This window comes from Triplophysa rosa, linkage group LG7 (assembly GCF_024868665.1).
Source record: "Triplophysa rosa linkage group LG7, Trosa_1v2, whole genome shotgun sequence".
Classification (NCBI taxonomy): Eukaryota; Metazoa; Chordata; class Actinopteri; order Cypriniformes; family Nemacheilidae; genus Triplophysa; species Triplophysa rosa.
In genome coordinates this window covers 14263287-14280034 of record NC_079896.1, presented here as the reverse complement: position 1 = coordinate 14280034, position 16748 = coordinate 14263287, and the positions used below count along the sequence as shown (strand labels likewise).

At 37.2% G+C, this 16748-nt stretch overlaps 2 protein-coding genes across 7 annotated transcripts; both read left to right on the top strand.

Moving 5' to 3' along the window:
• The first annotated feature begins 361 nt into the window (after positions 1 to 361).
• LOC130556279 (EF-hand calcium-binding domain-containing protein 12-like) lies at positions 362 to 1317 on the top strand. The gene is made up of 3 exons (XM_057337094.1): positions 362 to 601; positions 744 to 909; positions 1032 to 1317. The coding sequence occupies exons 1-3, from the start codon at positions 415 to 417 to the stop codon at positions 1249 to 1251; spliced, it is 573 nt and encodes a 190-aa protein (XP_057193077.1). The 5' UTR covers positions 362 to 414; the 3' UTR covers positions 1252 to 1317.
• Positions 1318 to 3830: 2513 nt separating this feature from the next.
• On the top strand, positions 3831 to 16736 carry si:dkey-197j19.6 (uncharacterized). 6 transcript variants are annotated; one of them, XM_057338819.1, is made up of 12 exons: positions 6318 to 6484; positions 6865 to 7005; positions 7117 to 7206; positions 8638 to 9925; positions 10052 to 10278; positions 13754 to 13894; positions 14179 to 14265; positions 14575 to 14662; positions 14746 to 14845; positions 15134 to 15491; positions 15591 to 15645; positions 16024 to 16736. In XM_057338819.1, exons 5-12 carry the CDS (start codon positions 10246 to 10248, stop codon positions 16059 to 16061), a joined length of 900 nt encoding a protein of 299 aa, XP_057194802.1. In that variant the 5' UTR covers positions 6318 to 6484; positions 6865 to 7005; positions 7117 to 7206; positions 8638 to 9925; positions 10052 to 10245; the 3' UTR covers positions 16062 to 16736. The 6 variants fall into 6 exon arrangements, 4 of the variants coding, with proteins under 4 accessions (XP_057194802.1, XP_057194801.1, XP_057194799.1 ...); XM_057338818.1 differs by having other exon boundaries at positions 10052 to 12933; positions 14749 to 14845; XM_057338816.1 differs by having other exon boundaries at positions 10052 to 12933.
• The last annotated feature ends 12 nt before the right edge of the window (positions 16737 to 16748 follow it).

The following is a 16748-nucleotide window of genomic DNA, read 5'->3' as shown; positions in this document are numbered from 1 at the left end:
AGTCAGGATGGAAACTCAGTAGCTGTAGATGGCCTGGCTGCTGCTATTCAGGCCTGGAGCAAAAAGCATCAGGAAATCGAAGAACAAACATTAAACTTTGGTACAGTATGTCTTGGGCTAAAGAGAAAATCCAAAAATGAGTTGTGCATTGGTGTTTATTAATGTGACATTAGTGTAACATCATTGAATATTTTTTTCTGTATATTTATGTAGATAGTCAGAATGTGGATGGGTCAAAACATAATCTGGAAACACATGGAATCACACTTGAGGAGAGAAAAGATCAGGACCAGGTACAGCATCATATACATACAGAAAACACTATAATTGGAAATAGATGTTGTTAATTATTTACTAGTAAACAATAAAAAAATACTTCGTTACAAATGTCTTCAATAGGAGGACATACAGGATATGGAGGTGTTGGCGATCATGCGAAGAGTTCTGGCAGCTACCAAAATCTCTTGCCCTTCTTCTCTTGGTGGGCTAATGGGCAGAAACGTTGACCATTTCAGAGGACTTTGTTTTAGAGAATACTTGAAATCAGTGGAACTATGTCAACAACGGGGACTTAATGTGAGCCAAGCCACTCTAAAGAAAGGTATCTTCTATATTCTATCTATGGACCAATGTGACCAACCGCTATATACACAATACATATACAATTAACACATAGAAAAAACGTATCAAACCTACACACATTTACAGAAAACATTGTGATAAAAAGTGTTCCTTTGTTTAAGCCTTGGTGCACCCTGGTGACATGATGTGTAGCAGCTCCAAACTGGAAGGCAAAGGTCACTTCCCAGGACATAATGGACGAGAACAGAGCCTGGCTTCCCTCAGTACACCCAAAGCATTTAGTTTGGATCTTAAGGATGGTGTACCACATAAGGGCTATAAGAAGCTGTAAGTCACTAGTAGAGATGTGTTTATTTATATATTTTTACATTTATATGTATGCTGTCTTTTTTCATATTTCATTTTATTAAATAAGAATGTGTTTGTATTTGTTTGTATGTATATGGTAGAAATAAGAAGTCAGTTCGCTGGGCAGACCCTAATGCTTTCTGGCCTGGAAGGGAAGATCATGTGCGCTTGTTCCTGCCTGTGATGACTCGGTCCCCTGCAATGGTTTTGTTTCAGCGCATAGAACATTCTGCTGCACCAAGTCCTGGAAACTGGCCTATAAATCATTTAGGATACTCTACTTCTGGAGATATAGAAGCATGCAAGATATACACCCTCTAGAACCTTTTGTTGTTTATTCACTTGAACATTCTAGAAAGACCTTTGTCACAGTGTTAAAGGGATACTTCACCCAAAAAAGAAAATTCTGTCATCATTTACTCACCTTCGAGTTGTTCCAAATCTGTATGAACACAGAGAAAGATATTTGGAAGAATGCTTATAAGCAGACAGATTTTTCCCCCATTGACTACCATAGGAAAAATACAATGGTAGTCAAAAGTGCCCCAGAACTGTTTGCTGTCCTACAGGTACATTCTTCAAAATGTCTTCTTTTGTATTCAACAGAACAAAAAAAATGATAAAGTAATTTTTCCTACTATGTGAGGCAATGGGGGGCAAGATCTGTTTGGTTATAAGCATTCTTCCAAATATCTTTCTCTGTGTTCATCAGAATAAAGAAATTTATACAGATTTGGAACAACTCAAATGTGAGTAAATGATGACAGAATATTCATTTTTTCATTTACATTTAGTCATTTAGCAGACGCTTTTATCCAAAGCGACTCACAAATGAAGTAAACAATAGAAGCAATTGGAACATTACATAAGGACAACAAAAAGCATAAATGCAGTAAAACTGGTCTCATATAGGCCCGGTTTCACAGAAAAGGCTTAGCTTAAGCCAGGACTATGTCTTAGTTAAAATAGGATATTTAAGTCGCTTTTATTTAAATGCCTTAAAAAATATTACTGGTGTGCAACTTGAGACAAAACAATGGCAATGACATATTTTAAGATATGTCAGGGCAATTTATTTTCGGTTAAGAGAGCTCAGACTTTCATTTTAGTCTGGGACTACACTGTAAAACTTTGCTGTAATTTCACAGCAGGTTTGCCTGTTTTAAGCATAAACTTACCTAGTTTATATTTTTTCAAGACAAGACTAAATATCTTGGGTCACTTTTCTTGTTATGTAAATGTATCGTAATTTAAGAAGTTTTAAATATTTTTACGGAAAACAAGAGAAAAATGCTTAGGAAGAATGTCATTTTTGTTGCTGTGTTGCTGTGCTCTTCTTGCTCATTTTGAATCTCAAAAGTCAAAAGTGTTTTAATTTTGAAGTAGTTTTAAAGTAATTTAAAACAGTACTAATTGGAAAGTATATTAAGTAGTAATTAAAGCTACAGTAAGTTACTGGCAAACCTGCTGCAAAAACTACAGCAACGTTTTACAGTGTAGCCAAGCTTAAGCCTTGTCTGTGAAACCGGGCAATAGCCTACCACAGTATACAAAGCTAAGTTTTTTTTTAGGGATAGAAAGAGTAGAAAAGAAATAGAAGTCAGAACTAATCGGTCAGGTGCTTACGGAACAGATGTGTTTTCAGCCGATTCTTAAAGATCGCTACAGAATCTGCTGATCTTGTAGCAGCGGGTAGATCATTCCACAAATGTGGAACAGATCCAGAGAAGATACGTGAGAGTGATTTTTTCCCTTTTTAGGATGGCACTACAAGACGTTGTTCGTCTGCAGAGCGTAGGGATCTGGCATGTACATAGGTCTGTATTAGCGAGTGAAGATGGGGGTGCCGAACCAGTGGTGGTCGTGTAGGCCTTTTTGGGTGAAGTATCCCTTTAAGCGTGTTGGCATTGGATATCCTCTGTGTTAAGTCTACAATGATTTTATGTTCAACATCATTTCTTTGTCCACTTCAAGTCATCAATATAGTAGTGTCATATTTGATATTTGTAGCCAACTTGCGCTGTGAAGTTAAGCCACTGGTGAACAGGGTAACGTAGGAAGAGTATGGCGCCCAATGAAGCATTTTTGATGGTCAGAATATAAAAGATGTTTGTTAACCCTGATTGCCTCTGACTTGATAACGCTAGAAGCACACTTGGTTAAATATAAAAAAGTACATATATTTTATGAAAAACAAAAATGGGTTGTAATTGAATTTCTTTTGTTCTTAAATGCAGCTCTCTATAATTGTATTGTGAGGTTTTTTTACCTTACTTGGAGTTGTCCTCTCTGGCAGTAATCCTGACAAGATCACTCTAAAAAATGACTAAAAATACCAAAAAAAATGTAGTTTTACTACAGTAACTTAATTTTAAATTTGGTATTTGTAGTAAAACCAGTAGCCACAATTAAGATGGTCTCACTGCTTATAACCATGATATGTGTAGTAGGTTATGTAAATGGTAATCAATTTGCAAAAAAAAAACAGGATTAGACTACTACATTGCATAATAAAAACTAGGCTAATTTTCTAAATGGCATAGACGTACAAATCTGCATCAAATCATTTAAAAGTAGATTCAGAGGGGAATTAAATATGAGTAGATGTGATATCACCTGAAAAAAACTGCAATATGGTGAAAATGTCTTTTTAGGGTTAACGAAGGTGAACGCACGCGCATTAAAACGAAATTTTCTCAAATTAGCATAATTTACTTTAGGCAATTAATTCAAATCAAATAATTAAAACATTTTAATAGTGTGCGATATAATAAATCATGTTCGTTTGCCCACGTACCACGACATTAAATGGCACTGAAAACGAAAATGAAAGTAAACTTGTACAAATGTGGCAAAAAAACGCGCCTTCTCAATACCGTCGGGATTGGACATGTCGCAGCATTCCGTGTCATGTGACCGCGCTGAAAGCAAGCAACTACCTGGCCAAAAGGACCGTGTTTCGTTGAGGTTAGGCTGCATGGCCGCATATTTAGGTGCTTTAACTAGCGAAATAAAATCTCCTAAACCATCTTAAGATCGTTATTTGGCAAGTGAGTTTTCACTTTTCCATCAATCTCTGGTCTATACATTGATAGGTTATTTTATTAGACCGTTTTAGAAATACTACGCTTCGACATGTCAGGGCAACAATGGCAACAGTAGTATTGGAAGACGGGACCAAGGCCGTTTGTTTGGGAGCTGCAGTGTCTGGTGAAATCGGTAAGTTAAATTGCTTCACTTAAAGCACAGGGCATTCATAGAATACTTTAATGTTAAGGTACATAGACATGTGTGCAGAGTCAACGAGTGTGCCAAAAGTAGGTATTTAGGAATGTTAGACAATTAGATTGGCCTACTGTACAGAGTTACAGCAAGAGTGTAAAGTAATATAATGTATGATAAACATTATACATAATGACAAATGGTAAATTATTATTGCAGTGCAAATGACATGGTGTTCAAATACTCAAAAAATAACAAGTGTACAACTTAGGAATATACTTTTTTAAAAGAACAGTATAACAGCTTTGTTAAAGTCTTTTGCTTGTGTGATACTTTGTCACGTGTAAAATAAGATCTGTGCAGCACAAGCACTGTTGTTGTTTCTATCAAGTCACTCTGTGGTCTTACATTATAACATAATGGTTATAAAACCTTATGTCATCCATGAACATGATTTGTGAGTGTCTGATTGATTTCCATCTGCAGTGGAGCTACAGACTACGGAGACTACAACTCAGTTGCTATAACATTATACGTTTATAAATCTTATAGCTTTGTTTAATTTAATAACTTAATGAATAAAAAAGTTTATATTTGGCTGGCAGGCGCTGAGTCAGATCGTGCTCCTCCAGTAAAGGTGCATGTAGACAGCATGACATCCCATAGTATAATACGCTTGCCTGGTGAGTACCATCCTATCAGTTCTAAATATGGCTCCCTGCTGGCAAAGGGATGTCTTTTGAAACTTTCTTCCCTAAAACAGTACATTCTAAATCCAACCTGTTGTTTGGTCCTGAAAACAAAATACATAAAAAACTGATATTTAACCCAAATGATACAATCAGCCTTGTCCAGCATTTACATAAAGAAAGCTCCAGCTCTTTTTGTCTTCCTGTTACATGCAGTACTACATAAAAAATGAAAGAAAACGTATTTGTAAAATGTAGAAATATTTGACATTTTTCTACACGTAAAGGATTGATCGATGTCCATGTGCACTTGCGGGAGCCGGGTGGCACCCATAAAGAAGACTTCTCCTCTGGCACAGCTGCTGCCCTGGCTGGAGGAATCACCATGGTGTGTGCCATGCCCAATACCAACCCTGCCATTACTGACCCAAACACTCTTGCTATGGCACAGAAGGTAACATGAACACAAAGTACAGTTCTGTCTGATCATTGGAATAATAAACGGGGCAAATGTTGTTTCCTTTAAGCTGTCTTCTACTATAATGACTGTGATTTCGTTTTCTGCTGTCATCGTAAACTGGTCTAGCTTGCCATGGCTGGGTGCCGCTGTGATTATGCTCTCTACGTGGGGGCGTCATCAGACAACGCTACAATTCTTCCCTCTATCGCAAGCTCAACAGCTGGCCTGAAGATGTACTTGAATGACACATACTCCACTTTGAAAATGGACAATGCTAGACATTGGTTGGAGGTAAAGAACAGTATGAGTTCACTGTATGTTCCTTGATTTAATTGAAAATTAATATTATCACATGCATTATGGAAGAGACAGTTACTACAAAACCGTGTTTGTCCACAATACAGCACTTTGAGAAGTGGCCAAAACACTTGCCCATTGTCGCACATGCTGAGAAACAGACCGTGGCAGCCATCTTGATGGTAGCACAGCTGTATCAGAGACCTGTTCATATCTGCCATGTTGCCAGAAAAGAAGAGGTACAGTAGGAATGCATGGTATATGTTACTTATTAATAATACAACTATAAAATAGCCGTCATAGTATTGTATGTAAAATAATTAACAAACTGTACATAAGCATTTGTGTAACTGATAGGTCATGGGTTTGTTTCTCAGATTTTGGTCATCCGAGCTGCCAAAGAAAAGGGGGTCCAGGTGACATGTGAAGTGGCTCCTCATCATCTCTTCCTGTGTGAAGATAACGTGGCTTCCATTGGAAGTGGCAAAGCACAAGTACGCCCAATGCTGGGATCAAGAGAGGACATGGAGACATTGTGGGAAAATCTGGATATCATTGATTGTTTCGCTACAGACCATGGTAATAATATGTTCAATTTCCTTTGCTTTTGCGTTCTACCAAAGGTTGATCCAGACCTCTCTAGAGCACTTCTTGGAGGCCTTATGCTATTTTTTGTTGTTGTTGTGGATTTGTAGCACCTCATTCAGTCTAGGAGAAGAACTCAGAGAAGCCACCCCCAGGTTACCCAGGCCTGGAAACCATGTTGCCTCTTTTGCTCACCACAGTCAACGAGGGACGTCTCACCATTGATGACATCATCAGGAGGCTTTATGAGAACCCCAGAAGAATGTTTGCTCTCCCTGCTCAAGAGGACACTTACGTGGAGGTATCTTAATATTAAGGATGCTAAGTCTTGATAGAAATGTAAAAAAAATGGCAGTATAAAAGGTTCACTGTATCTACGATATGCTTTTAATTTCAAAAAGTAAAAAAATGACTTTAACAGCGCATTCAACCAGAATTCAATGTCAGAATATGTTTTAAAAATAATTATTTGTTAATCATTTCTAATTTTGTATTGTCTTTTTTTGTTTTTGCATCCTTCTTTATCAGTGCACGTGTTTAGGCTGTTGATTATAGGCGAGACTTGTATAGAAACAATTTTATTGATAAAGTTACATGACTTGACAACGTAAATTGACATTGGCGTTGCAGTCTATGCATTTGAAAAACATTTGCATTAGTAAGCAATGTGTGAATTTTTAGGTGGATTTGGATCAAGAGTGGACAATTCCAAAGCACATACAATTTACAAAGTCTAAGTGGACTCCATTTGAAGGCATTAATGTGAAGGGTAAAGTCATGATGGTGGTGCTCAGAGGAGAGGTGGCCTATAGTGATGGACAGGTGTGCTAATTATTATATCTTGAAAAAAAATATTTGCAGTTTTTTTGCTAGCCACGTAGTCATGACTCCAACATACATTTCCCTGTTCTTTAGTATATTTTTTCTTTGAAGGTGTTGGTACCTCCAGGTTATGGTCAGGATGTCAAGTTGTGGTCAGCAGTCTCTGCTGTAGCACATGAACCAATAAAGAATGCATCTGAGGTACAAAAAAGTGCTGGGTTATTTTCAATTCAGCGTTAGGTTAAAAATGGGTGAACCCAGACGTTGGGTTGTAAATTAATCTATTCTTTGTTGTTTCAACCCAAAATGCTAGGTTCTTTTAACCACATTTTATGGCTTAATTTAACAAAGTGGTTGGGTTTGTCCCTTTTTGACCCTAGACTGGGTTGAAAATAACCCTGAATTTTTTTACTTTAAATTACTGTCTTTGCCATAGTAGCAAACCATAGTAACTGTAACTGCTGTTGTGTGTATAATACAGTATGTAAAAATTACAGCAACACTTTTTTTAAACAATTTTTAACTAATTTAAGGTACCTTTGTTACACATGTTACATGTATTTATTATAAATAATTATTATTATGCATAATTACACGTAACTAACCCTAAACCATAACCTAATCCTAACTCTATAGTGAGTACATGTATCACTCTAAAAATCTAGAGTTGTGGCCTAATGGTTAGAGAGTCGGACTCATGACCAGAAGGTTGCCGGTTCGATTCCCATTGCCGGTGGGTAACAACTGAGGTGCCCTTGAGCAAGGCACCTTACCCCTACTTGCTCCCCGGGCGCTGCAGTGATAGCTGCCCACTGCTCCGGGTGTACGTGTGTTCACTACTCTCTGGATGGGTTAAATGCAGAGGTCACATTTCATTACCTTGTACTTGTACATGTGCAATGACAATAAATTGAATCTAAATCTAAATATAAAAAAAAAAAAAAAAAAAAATCTAAAATCTGTCACATATAGTAATCCTTATGAATAAGTAGATCTGACTAACTACATTCATTTACTATGACAAATAAAGTTTAGTAAATATAATCAAAATTCTGAGTCAAAAACACTAAAACAAATTAAGTATGTATAATCTAAATGTTTGGTAGATGTACTGTAACTATTAATGTTATTTTTGTTTAATAAAACACTAAATTTGCTGTTGGTTTACACCGGACGTGCGTGAAGCGACACGACAAATTAGAAATGCATTAGAACCCATTATAATTTTAAATGTTGTCCATAGTGGATTCGGCGTGGCGCAAACCCATTAAGAACAAGCAGATTATCATGTTGCGCCTCCGGTGTAGAAAATGGTGCAACACATTTATTTTGGTATATCCAACTAAAAACATCACTTAAGGTACATTCACAGATTTTATTAAGTTTATATTGGTGTTTATTATACTGATATTTACAAAGCAGCTGAATTTTTTTAGAGTTAATTATTATTAAGAGTATTAAATGTATATTTATTTGTTTTATCTTATATAATTGTTTTCTGACGAGCTCATAATGCAAAGTTAAATATAAAGATTAAGTTAATCTATTGAACCTAATATAAAATTCAATTAGTTAGCGAAAACTGAAAGATTCCAAAGAATGAATGCAACATTTTTTTTACCTTGGAACCAGGTTTCTCTGTTTGATGCTCACAGCCAGACAAGTGCCAAGGCAGCTGAAACAACATCCAAAGAGACACAGAATATAAACAGGGCAGTTGCTGAGTTTATCTGCATCAACCAAATGCCAATACAGTGGAAAGATCTGGATTTACGCAAATGCTAAAGAAACTCAACGATAGATATGAGCTTCCCAATGCAGAGTTTTTTATGAATACTGAATTGCCAAAACTGTACAAAGAAACTATAGAGACTATTAAAGCAGAACTTGAAGGGACTGGATATTATGCCTGTACCGCAAACCTCCGGACAAACAGAACAATGCAGTCCTACCTGACTGTAAGCATTCAGTTCATAACCAAGAATTGGCAGATTCGGTCATGGTTCCTGGGATGTGCAGAACTTCATAGTGACCACACAGCAGAAAGCACGGAGGAGGCATTCAGTGAGATGTTGGAAGATGAGTGTGGCCTCAGTACTCCCCAGATGGCAGGAATTACAACTAAATACACTACAAATAACTCAAAGGCCTTCTGTGAATATAACTGTATTCCTTGCTTTTGACATAATCTTGACTAAGCACTACCTTGTCTCAACTTAGAACGACGGTCTGTGCTTTTTCAAGATCCTCCAAACTGAGACGTAACCTAAAGTTAAAACAGGCTGCGCTTGGTTTACCGTTACACCAATTGATACACGATGAACCTTAATGTTGGGTGTCATCATATATCATGGTGGATTGCTTCTTACAACAGCAAGTAGCTGTTTGTGCAGTGTTAGCTGATAACAGAAATGAATGGAATCTCATTCCTAAAGAAGCTGACATTACTACCATGAAGGAGTTCAAAAATGTCCTCGGTTCTCTTATGGATTTTACCGATGCACTAAGTGGAGAGCCGAATCTCGGGATATCCTCGGTCCTTCCACTGCTTTGCAAGGCTGAATCTATTTTAGCAGCGAGTGACTCTGACAGCCAATTGAGTTCTTGTATCAAGGATCGTGTGAGATGTGAATTGCGAAGCCAATACGAGGGAGAAGTTGTTCAGGCAACTTTGAATTGTGCCACATTTTTGGATCCAAGGTTAAAAATACCTTTGTGTCTAAAGTACAAGAGGTGGAAGAACAGTTGCAGTGGCAAGTTGGAAACTTGGCGTGTAGTCACACCAATGAATGTCACAGTCAAACAGCCTCATTTCCAGCAACCCAGGTCAGACGTAAGGGACGTTTTGGCAGAGATCAAGAAAAGTGGAGAGACATTACACACAACTGTGGATGATATTACTCTCTCTGCGGATCTACAGGTAGGATTATAGTGCACTCATTTCATAATAGATGCCTGCATTACCAGTGGTCTACGAAAGAATGGTTATGAAATATGCAAAATAATGGTTATGAAATATAATTATGATGATGTTTTACATTCGCAGCAAAAGCTGAAGAAAGAGTTGGCAAAATACCAGAAATAAACACAGAAGACAACCTGCTCAACTGGTGGAGTGCACATGAGGACAGCTTGCCAATTCTGTCGAGGCTTGCAAGGAAATATCTTTGCCTATATGCTGTGTGCTGTGCATCATAGCGCATTTTCAGTACCCCAAGGCTCACATCACAGCACTCTGATATGCACGTGTTTCTTGCCAGGAATCTGCACCAGGTGAAGAAAATTGAAAGCGTAAGCTGAAAGCATATACTGGCAGTACATTAACAATTTACTTTTCAGATTTCAGGGAGACTAAATCTAAAAAAGGAAAAATGTACACATATTTGGTTATTCAGTATATTGAATGTTTAATCGTGTAAATGGGTTAACTAATGTTAAATGGGACATTAATTGATTTTTATTAAGCAGTATGCTCATTTCTACCATTTGATCAGTGGTCTTTAAAGTTCAAGTTCTATAGACCACTTTGCAAGATGTAAACACTAGTCCAGAGTCACGTGAGTCTCAAAGGCTGGGGGTGTGTCCACTTTCGGCACTGAAACCATGCCCACTCATCTCTCCTAACCTGAGAGTCCCTAGTATATGTGAAGAGTTTTCCAGGAGCGACCTTGATCAATAGAAAATCACTGAAGTGCGTCATGTGATCGCGCTGTAGTGTTACGGGAGGGGTCATGCATGCTTGGTGGCTCCAGTGCATCATCAAGACATCATTTCTGGATCACCCAAAAATCCTGAACACGAAAAGAGTTTCGTGTTCTCACGATTCAGAACTAGTGTTTCAGCAATTTATGTGTTTGGAAACAACTCTTTGAATTGCCTTTACCCAGACTTTAAATCTTACATATATAATTAAATCTTAAATATACTTGTTTAACATTTAATTTGGTTATAAATATTCTGTTGGTTGTACTTTGTTCAAACGTTGGTGTTGTGTTAAAAAACTTCAATAGGAAGTTCTATGGACAAGCATTAAACCAGCATTGTTTACCACTTCCAAAGTGGTCTATAAATGTACAGTAGATAAAAGATTTGGTTTAAAATGATCGCCACCATCATTTTGTTTGTGATCTAAAAATTCATACATGTAAAGAATGTAGCTATTTTTGTGACAGTTCTTTGTCACTGACTTACAGCAGAGTCCATGATTTGGTGTAAATGTGTAGTATTGAGTTTATACTGCCGTGTGTGTTTTAAATCGTTTCAAATAGGGTGTTGTTTAATTGTATTTGTTTAGTAACTTTATGTGTACATATATGCTACATTGAATGCTCCCTATTATTTTTATGCCATATCCCACTGTAAGTGGGGCACATAACCTTTTTAATATATAATCTAAATATATATCCTCATTATACAGCTTAAAGCGACAACGAGCAACTTTTTGACCTTAAAATAATGTCGCTAAAATTATTTTAGTGGTAGGTCAACCTTTGACTGGATGAATTTTACTGCCGTTGCTACCTAAGCAGCCTCCTATCGGCTGAAATTGCACTTGTAACTTTGGTGTTTGGGCCGGTACAAGCCCCGCCTATCCCCTGCTTTACGGCATACGTCACGTTTTACTCGTAGCCTGGGAGAAGTTAGCCAACAGCAGAGCTAACAGTAAGACGAAACGAACCAAAACATCACCATGGCAGAGCCAGCCAAAAAACCAAAGAGGGTTTTGTCGAAGGAAGCAAAGAAAAGAAAGCGAGAGAGTGATTACACATGAGGCCGGTCATGAATCAATATCGGACAGGCTTACACTCAGTGGCGCGAGCAGCAAGAGGCAACGAGTTGCAAAACGGATGGAGACCTAGCGGTCCGGCTCCTGGATTTGTGTTATTTATTTGTACATTTTTTACTTTTGAACGTATTTGTTATTAGTCTGTGTCATTGGCGCACCACCGGTTCACACTTTATAACCGTAAGGTAGCTGAAAGATAATGGTTGCCGGTGTCGATAGCTAGCATGTTGTCGTGTCTCGTCATGAATGTGTGTAGTGCTTGTAAATGAAGACTAAAAAACGTGTTGTGGTAAAAAAAAGTAGCAGATTCTTTAGTTCAGACCAGTACACCACGTACATGTTGAAAAGTTCAGTCGTTGAGTAGGCTAATGTTGTCTTTATATATATTTATATATATATATATATATATACACACATGCTATGCACTGTTTTCATAGTGTATCTGGGTCCGCCTGGTCCGTCGGCTTTGTAAACAAACTCGCGTGTATTGAGCTGCCAGGTGGAAATCTTTGCAACAGTTTTTACGACACTGTAAGCAGACAATTCCGTTTATCATCCACGTGGGGCAACAGTGAGCAGAAGTTGCTCGTTGTCGCTTTAAATGTTATTGTAGTGTAGCTAACTCCATTTTCCAGAGCATAGCATTGACTGCATTTCAGTTGATCTGCATAGCTTCTTGCATGTCTTCCTTTCCCAACACTGGTCACATCATACTGGAGCTATCAGGAAACAGATCTCTTAACTCTGTATCTTCTCAAAGATATACTGAAATTACAGCCTTGTTTGATCTAATAAAATACAAATTTTCTCTCTTAACTGTTTATTTTTCCTTTTGTATAAATTACAAACGTTGAACTTTGTAACTTGTCAGTGTTTGTTGGTGCAAAAGAGGTCAGTTGTTGTTCTAGATATCAGCTTATTTGCATTGGGAAGTGTCAAGTACAGTGTCATTTGGTTACACTTGTGTGATGGGCGTTAGCATGTCAGTTTTATATCATTATGTAGATTGAAAACTTGAAATATTAAGACAGAAACAGCACACTGCCAAAGACAGAGGACAAGAGATGTCTCGAATTCTAAGTCCACTCCTGTCGACTCGTGAGAATGGCCTTCTCTTCAGTTTACTAAGTCAGGACTGTAATGTAAGAATACTTTTTCATTTTGCTTGTTTTCTTATCACTAACTTATTCTTGGTTTTAAAGTAGTAATATTTACAGTATGATGGTTCTCACATGCTATTTGCATTGATAAGTACATACACTTTACAAAATTAATATTAATAATACATATGTGTACCTGCACTATACACCTCCGGTGTACTGTGGGCACAGTGACAATGATAAACTATCAGAAGTATTATACTTTAGTTGAATTCCACCTGATTTTGATGTTTTTAAGTCAGAACATGTTATTTTAATGTCACTGGTAAAATAAAAATGTATAAGGCATATTTCTTTTCCAAACTTCTGTGCTGTATTTTACCACTACTTTCTAACAAAAGTTAGAATGTAAGCACCCAAGCGGAACAAAAAGTTAGAAAGTAGCAAAGTAGCTCCTTTCTACTTTCTAACAAAAGTTAGAAAGTAGAAAGGAGTTAGAAAGTAGTGGTAAACCATGCTATATGATGACACCCAACATGAAGGTTCATCCCATTTTTACAAGTCAGTAAAAAATTTGTAGATAGTTAAATGAGTGCTTTGTCAGAGCTCAGTATTTGTTTGTGGGAAATGATTTGTTATATAATGAATGAATTATGCTCTCTTCCGCTTGGGTGCTTTTACATGCAAAATTATGTGGCACATGAGATAGCTACAAGCACACGGTTCTGTCTTCAGTGCTATTGTGCTTAAGCATTTGTATTTGTGTTCATATGAGTGTGAGCTCTGTGAATAAGCTCTGTATAGTCCACTCACTAAATGATGTGTGTGTTCGTGCGTGGGTGGGTGTGTGTGTGTGTTACAGGTATTAGCATGCAGTGTTGTTCAGCTGGTAATTGCAGCCCCTCCACAGAAGAAAGAGTGGAAAAGTCATAGTTTTGGAGTTGTGTGCCTGGTGCAGGATAAAACCAAACATTCAACATTCATAAGACTCTACTGCCTTAAGGTGGGACAACCAGATCTTAAAAAAAAAGTTTTTGTTTATTTTGTTTTTTTACTTGATAGTATATTGTAGTCTTAATTCTGCCCTGCAGGCACTATTTGTTTTTTGCACTTATGCTAAATCTCTGTTGGTTGTCTTTGTGAGTAAACTAGGGCTGTCACAATATAACATTTTCAATACACTATTAATGTTGGCCAATGTATGATTTTGAAAGCAAAATTGATAGGTAATGTTCCATGTTAATACCCCTGTATATACTGTATGTATCTCTCTCCCTCCCATAACAGAAAGCCAAGCTGCTGTGGGAACAAGAGCTGTATACACCATTTGAGTACTCAGAGGCTTGTCCTTATTTCCACACTTTCTCTGGGGATGTGAGTGATACACTTGTTGCTTTTTAACTCCAATTGCGATGCAATCATCTCATGTAAATAACATTAATAATCTGCAAAAGATTCTGGAAGTGCATGTATGTGCAGGTTTGGCTCTATGTTTAAGCTTAAACATTAATAATGTATAGAAAAAAAAAACATAAAAATGCAAACGATTGTCAGGGGGTTATTTAGTGATATTATTAGCTTAGTTGAAAAATGTATGCAGGTCAATGGGAAGTTACACAAAGTTAGACTTTTAAAAGTTGGTAACTTTTGTGTGCGTGCGTGTGTGTGCATGCGTGTGGGCAGGAGTGTCAGGCAGGGCTGAACTTTGCCGATGAGGAGGAGGCCAGGCAGTTCTACTTGGCTGTGCAGAAGCAGATCAGTGACAACAAAGGTCTGCAGGCACATATGATGTAAAACACTTATTGCAGCTCACATTAAAAAATAAGCACCGTTAACACCTGCTTATTTTTCTAGCAGCTCACTCGATGCTTAGTCGCAGTTACAGTGTGGGCTCAGTTACTGGGTGGAAAGAGAAGCTTGAAAAATGTCTTGGTGACTCTAAAGTTTTTAAGAGGTGAGAAGACATACAGAAAAACAACCAGGGATATTTATATAAATACACTCAAGCTCATATCCACACATCAAGGGTCCCAGAATATAACCCTGTGAAAATACAGGTGTATGTTTTTGTATGTAACTGTTTGAATATGGTATTTATTTGTTATTGGATAATAATCAGATTTTTGAGGAAATATTTACATCTAGGACATAATTATGAATCTCTAGATTTCTGTTAGTTGGAAAAGAACTGTGCTGACTATTTGCACGTTTTTCAGAAGTGTTTTCATCCTTGTTTTCGTAGGCAGCCTTCTCCCGTCAGGGGATCTGGACATTCACACAATGTTGATTCACCAACAAGACCTCCAGAGAGCAATCCTGCAGTTTCTCGCACAATGTCCAGTCAGGTGTTTGGCTCTCCACAGACTCATTTCAGTACTGAAGAAGAATCTATCTTCTTCTCACTTGCTAAGAGAAAGGGGCCCCTCCCACCTCTGCCTCCTCATGCAAGAGCAGACATGAAGTTACATCAGAGTGGCAGCGTGCAAACCTCTGACTCCCCCATTCACATGTTATCATGGGTACCACCTCCTCCAGCCTACACTGCACCCAATGCCCCATTGAGCTCAGCTGTATTGAAGAAAAGTGCCAGCTTTGCGCTTGTGAGTAGCATTGTATTCACATTTAGTATGTGATTGGTATATGATTTCAATTCAAACAGAAATGTATGTGATGATATCACATAAATGTCTTTACTGCAGGTTAAAGATTCCTCTTTGACTGCTGTAAAACGCTTTCAAAGTTCTCATGTTAACGGTAACTCATGCCACCTACACACATGAACATATCCAAATTGTTAATTCAGTTAGATATTGTATATATATATATATATTACCATATAATGACTAGATATTTACTATTCATTTTTTCTGAAAGGGATAGTTCACCCAAAAACGTTTTACTGTCTTAATTTACTAACCCTCATGTCATTTGAAACCTGTATGAAACCTATTTGCTCTATCGAACACAAGATGTTATTTTTCCACTGAAAGAAAATGATCGTCTTTTGTGCATGGATGAAAGAAATTCTAACAAGTTTGGAACATAAGGGTAAAAAATGATGACAGTTTTCATTTTTGGTTGAACCATTCCTTTAAGAATATTCATCCTCATCCACATTTTTCTGTTTTGCAGCTGATATGCAGGGTGAATCGGGTTATGCAGATCAGTAAAAATCACTTTCCTCTTCATCTCAGTGGCACAGCAACAGAAGAGTTTGGTCAAGTAACCTCACAAGCAACCTAAAAATATATTATTTTCCTAACGTTTCATTTCACATGGATTTGTCTGCAGCACTTTTAAGGTTTTTTTTGTTTGTCTTTATATTAATGACTAGGAATATATATTTATATGCTTATTTTCATGAAAATACAGCATGTCTAAACACAAAACTAAAAAGACAAGCTGTAAATATTGTCAGTTAAGTAAGGATACTTTTATTGTATTTAAAACAGCATTTTCAGATTTTAAATAGTGTATCAGTGCAAATCGATCCATTTTTATTTCACTTACATGATTACAATAAAATGTTCGTTTTGATGACGTTTATTTGACGACAGCACATCATGCTTTGCTGTTAAATCAGCTGCTTACAGAATTCTACACCCAATAATCATAACATGAATCACTGTTATCACATTTTGCATGCTAACAGTACGTGACATGAATCACAGATGACTTTAAATATATATTATCATCTGTGCGTGGTTGCTAATGAATGCAGTAGCCTGCTGTACAGTATGTGCAGTTATACCGAGCCTTTGATAAGACAAACTGTCTTTGTAAGCGCGTCGGTCTGATAAATGGAGACAACCGTCATTACATTCTTTCCATATACACAAGTTATTTTAAGGTATCAC

Coding starts and splice junctions, on each gene's coding strand:
- LOC130556279 (XM_057337094.1), top strand. CDS start 415: ATGGAGGTGTTGGCGATCATGCGAAGAGTTCTGGCAGCTACCAAAATC. Junction 602..743: donor CCAAGCCACTCTAAAGAAAG/GTATCTTCTATA, acceptor CCTTTGTTTAAG/CCTTGGTGCACCCTGGTGAC. Junction 910..1,031: donor CATAAGGGCTATAAGAAGCT/GTAAGTCACTAG, acceptor TGTATATGGTAG/AAATAAGAAGTCAGTTCGCT.
- si:dkey-197j19.6 (XM_057338817.1), top strand. CDS start 12,856: ATGTCTCGAATTCTAAGTCCACTCCTGTCGACTCGTGAGAATGGCCTT. Junction 13,895..14,178: donor TAAGACTCTACTGCCTTAAG/GTGGGACAACCA, acceptor CTCCCATAACAG/AAAGCCAAGCTGCTGTGGGA. Junction 14,846..15,133: donor GACTCTAAAGTTTTTAAGAG/GTGAGAAGACAT, acceptor TTGTTTTCGTAG/GCAGCCTTCTCCCGTCAGGG.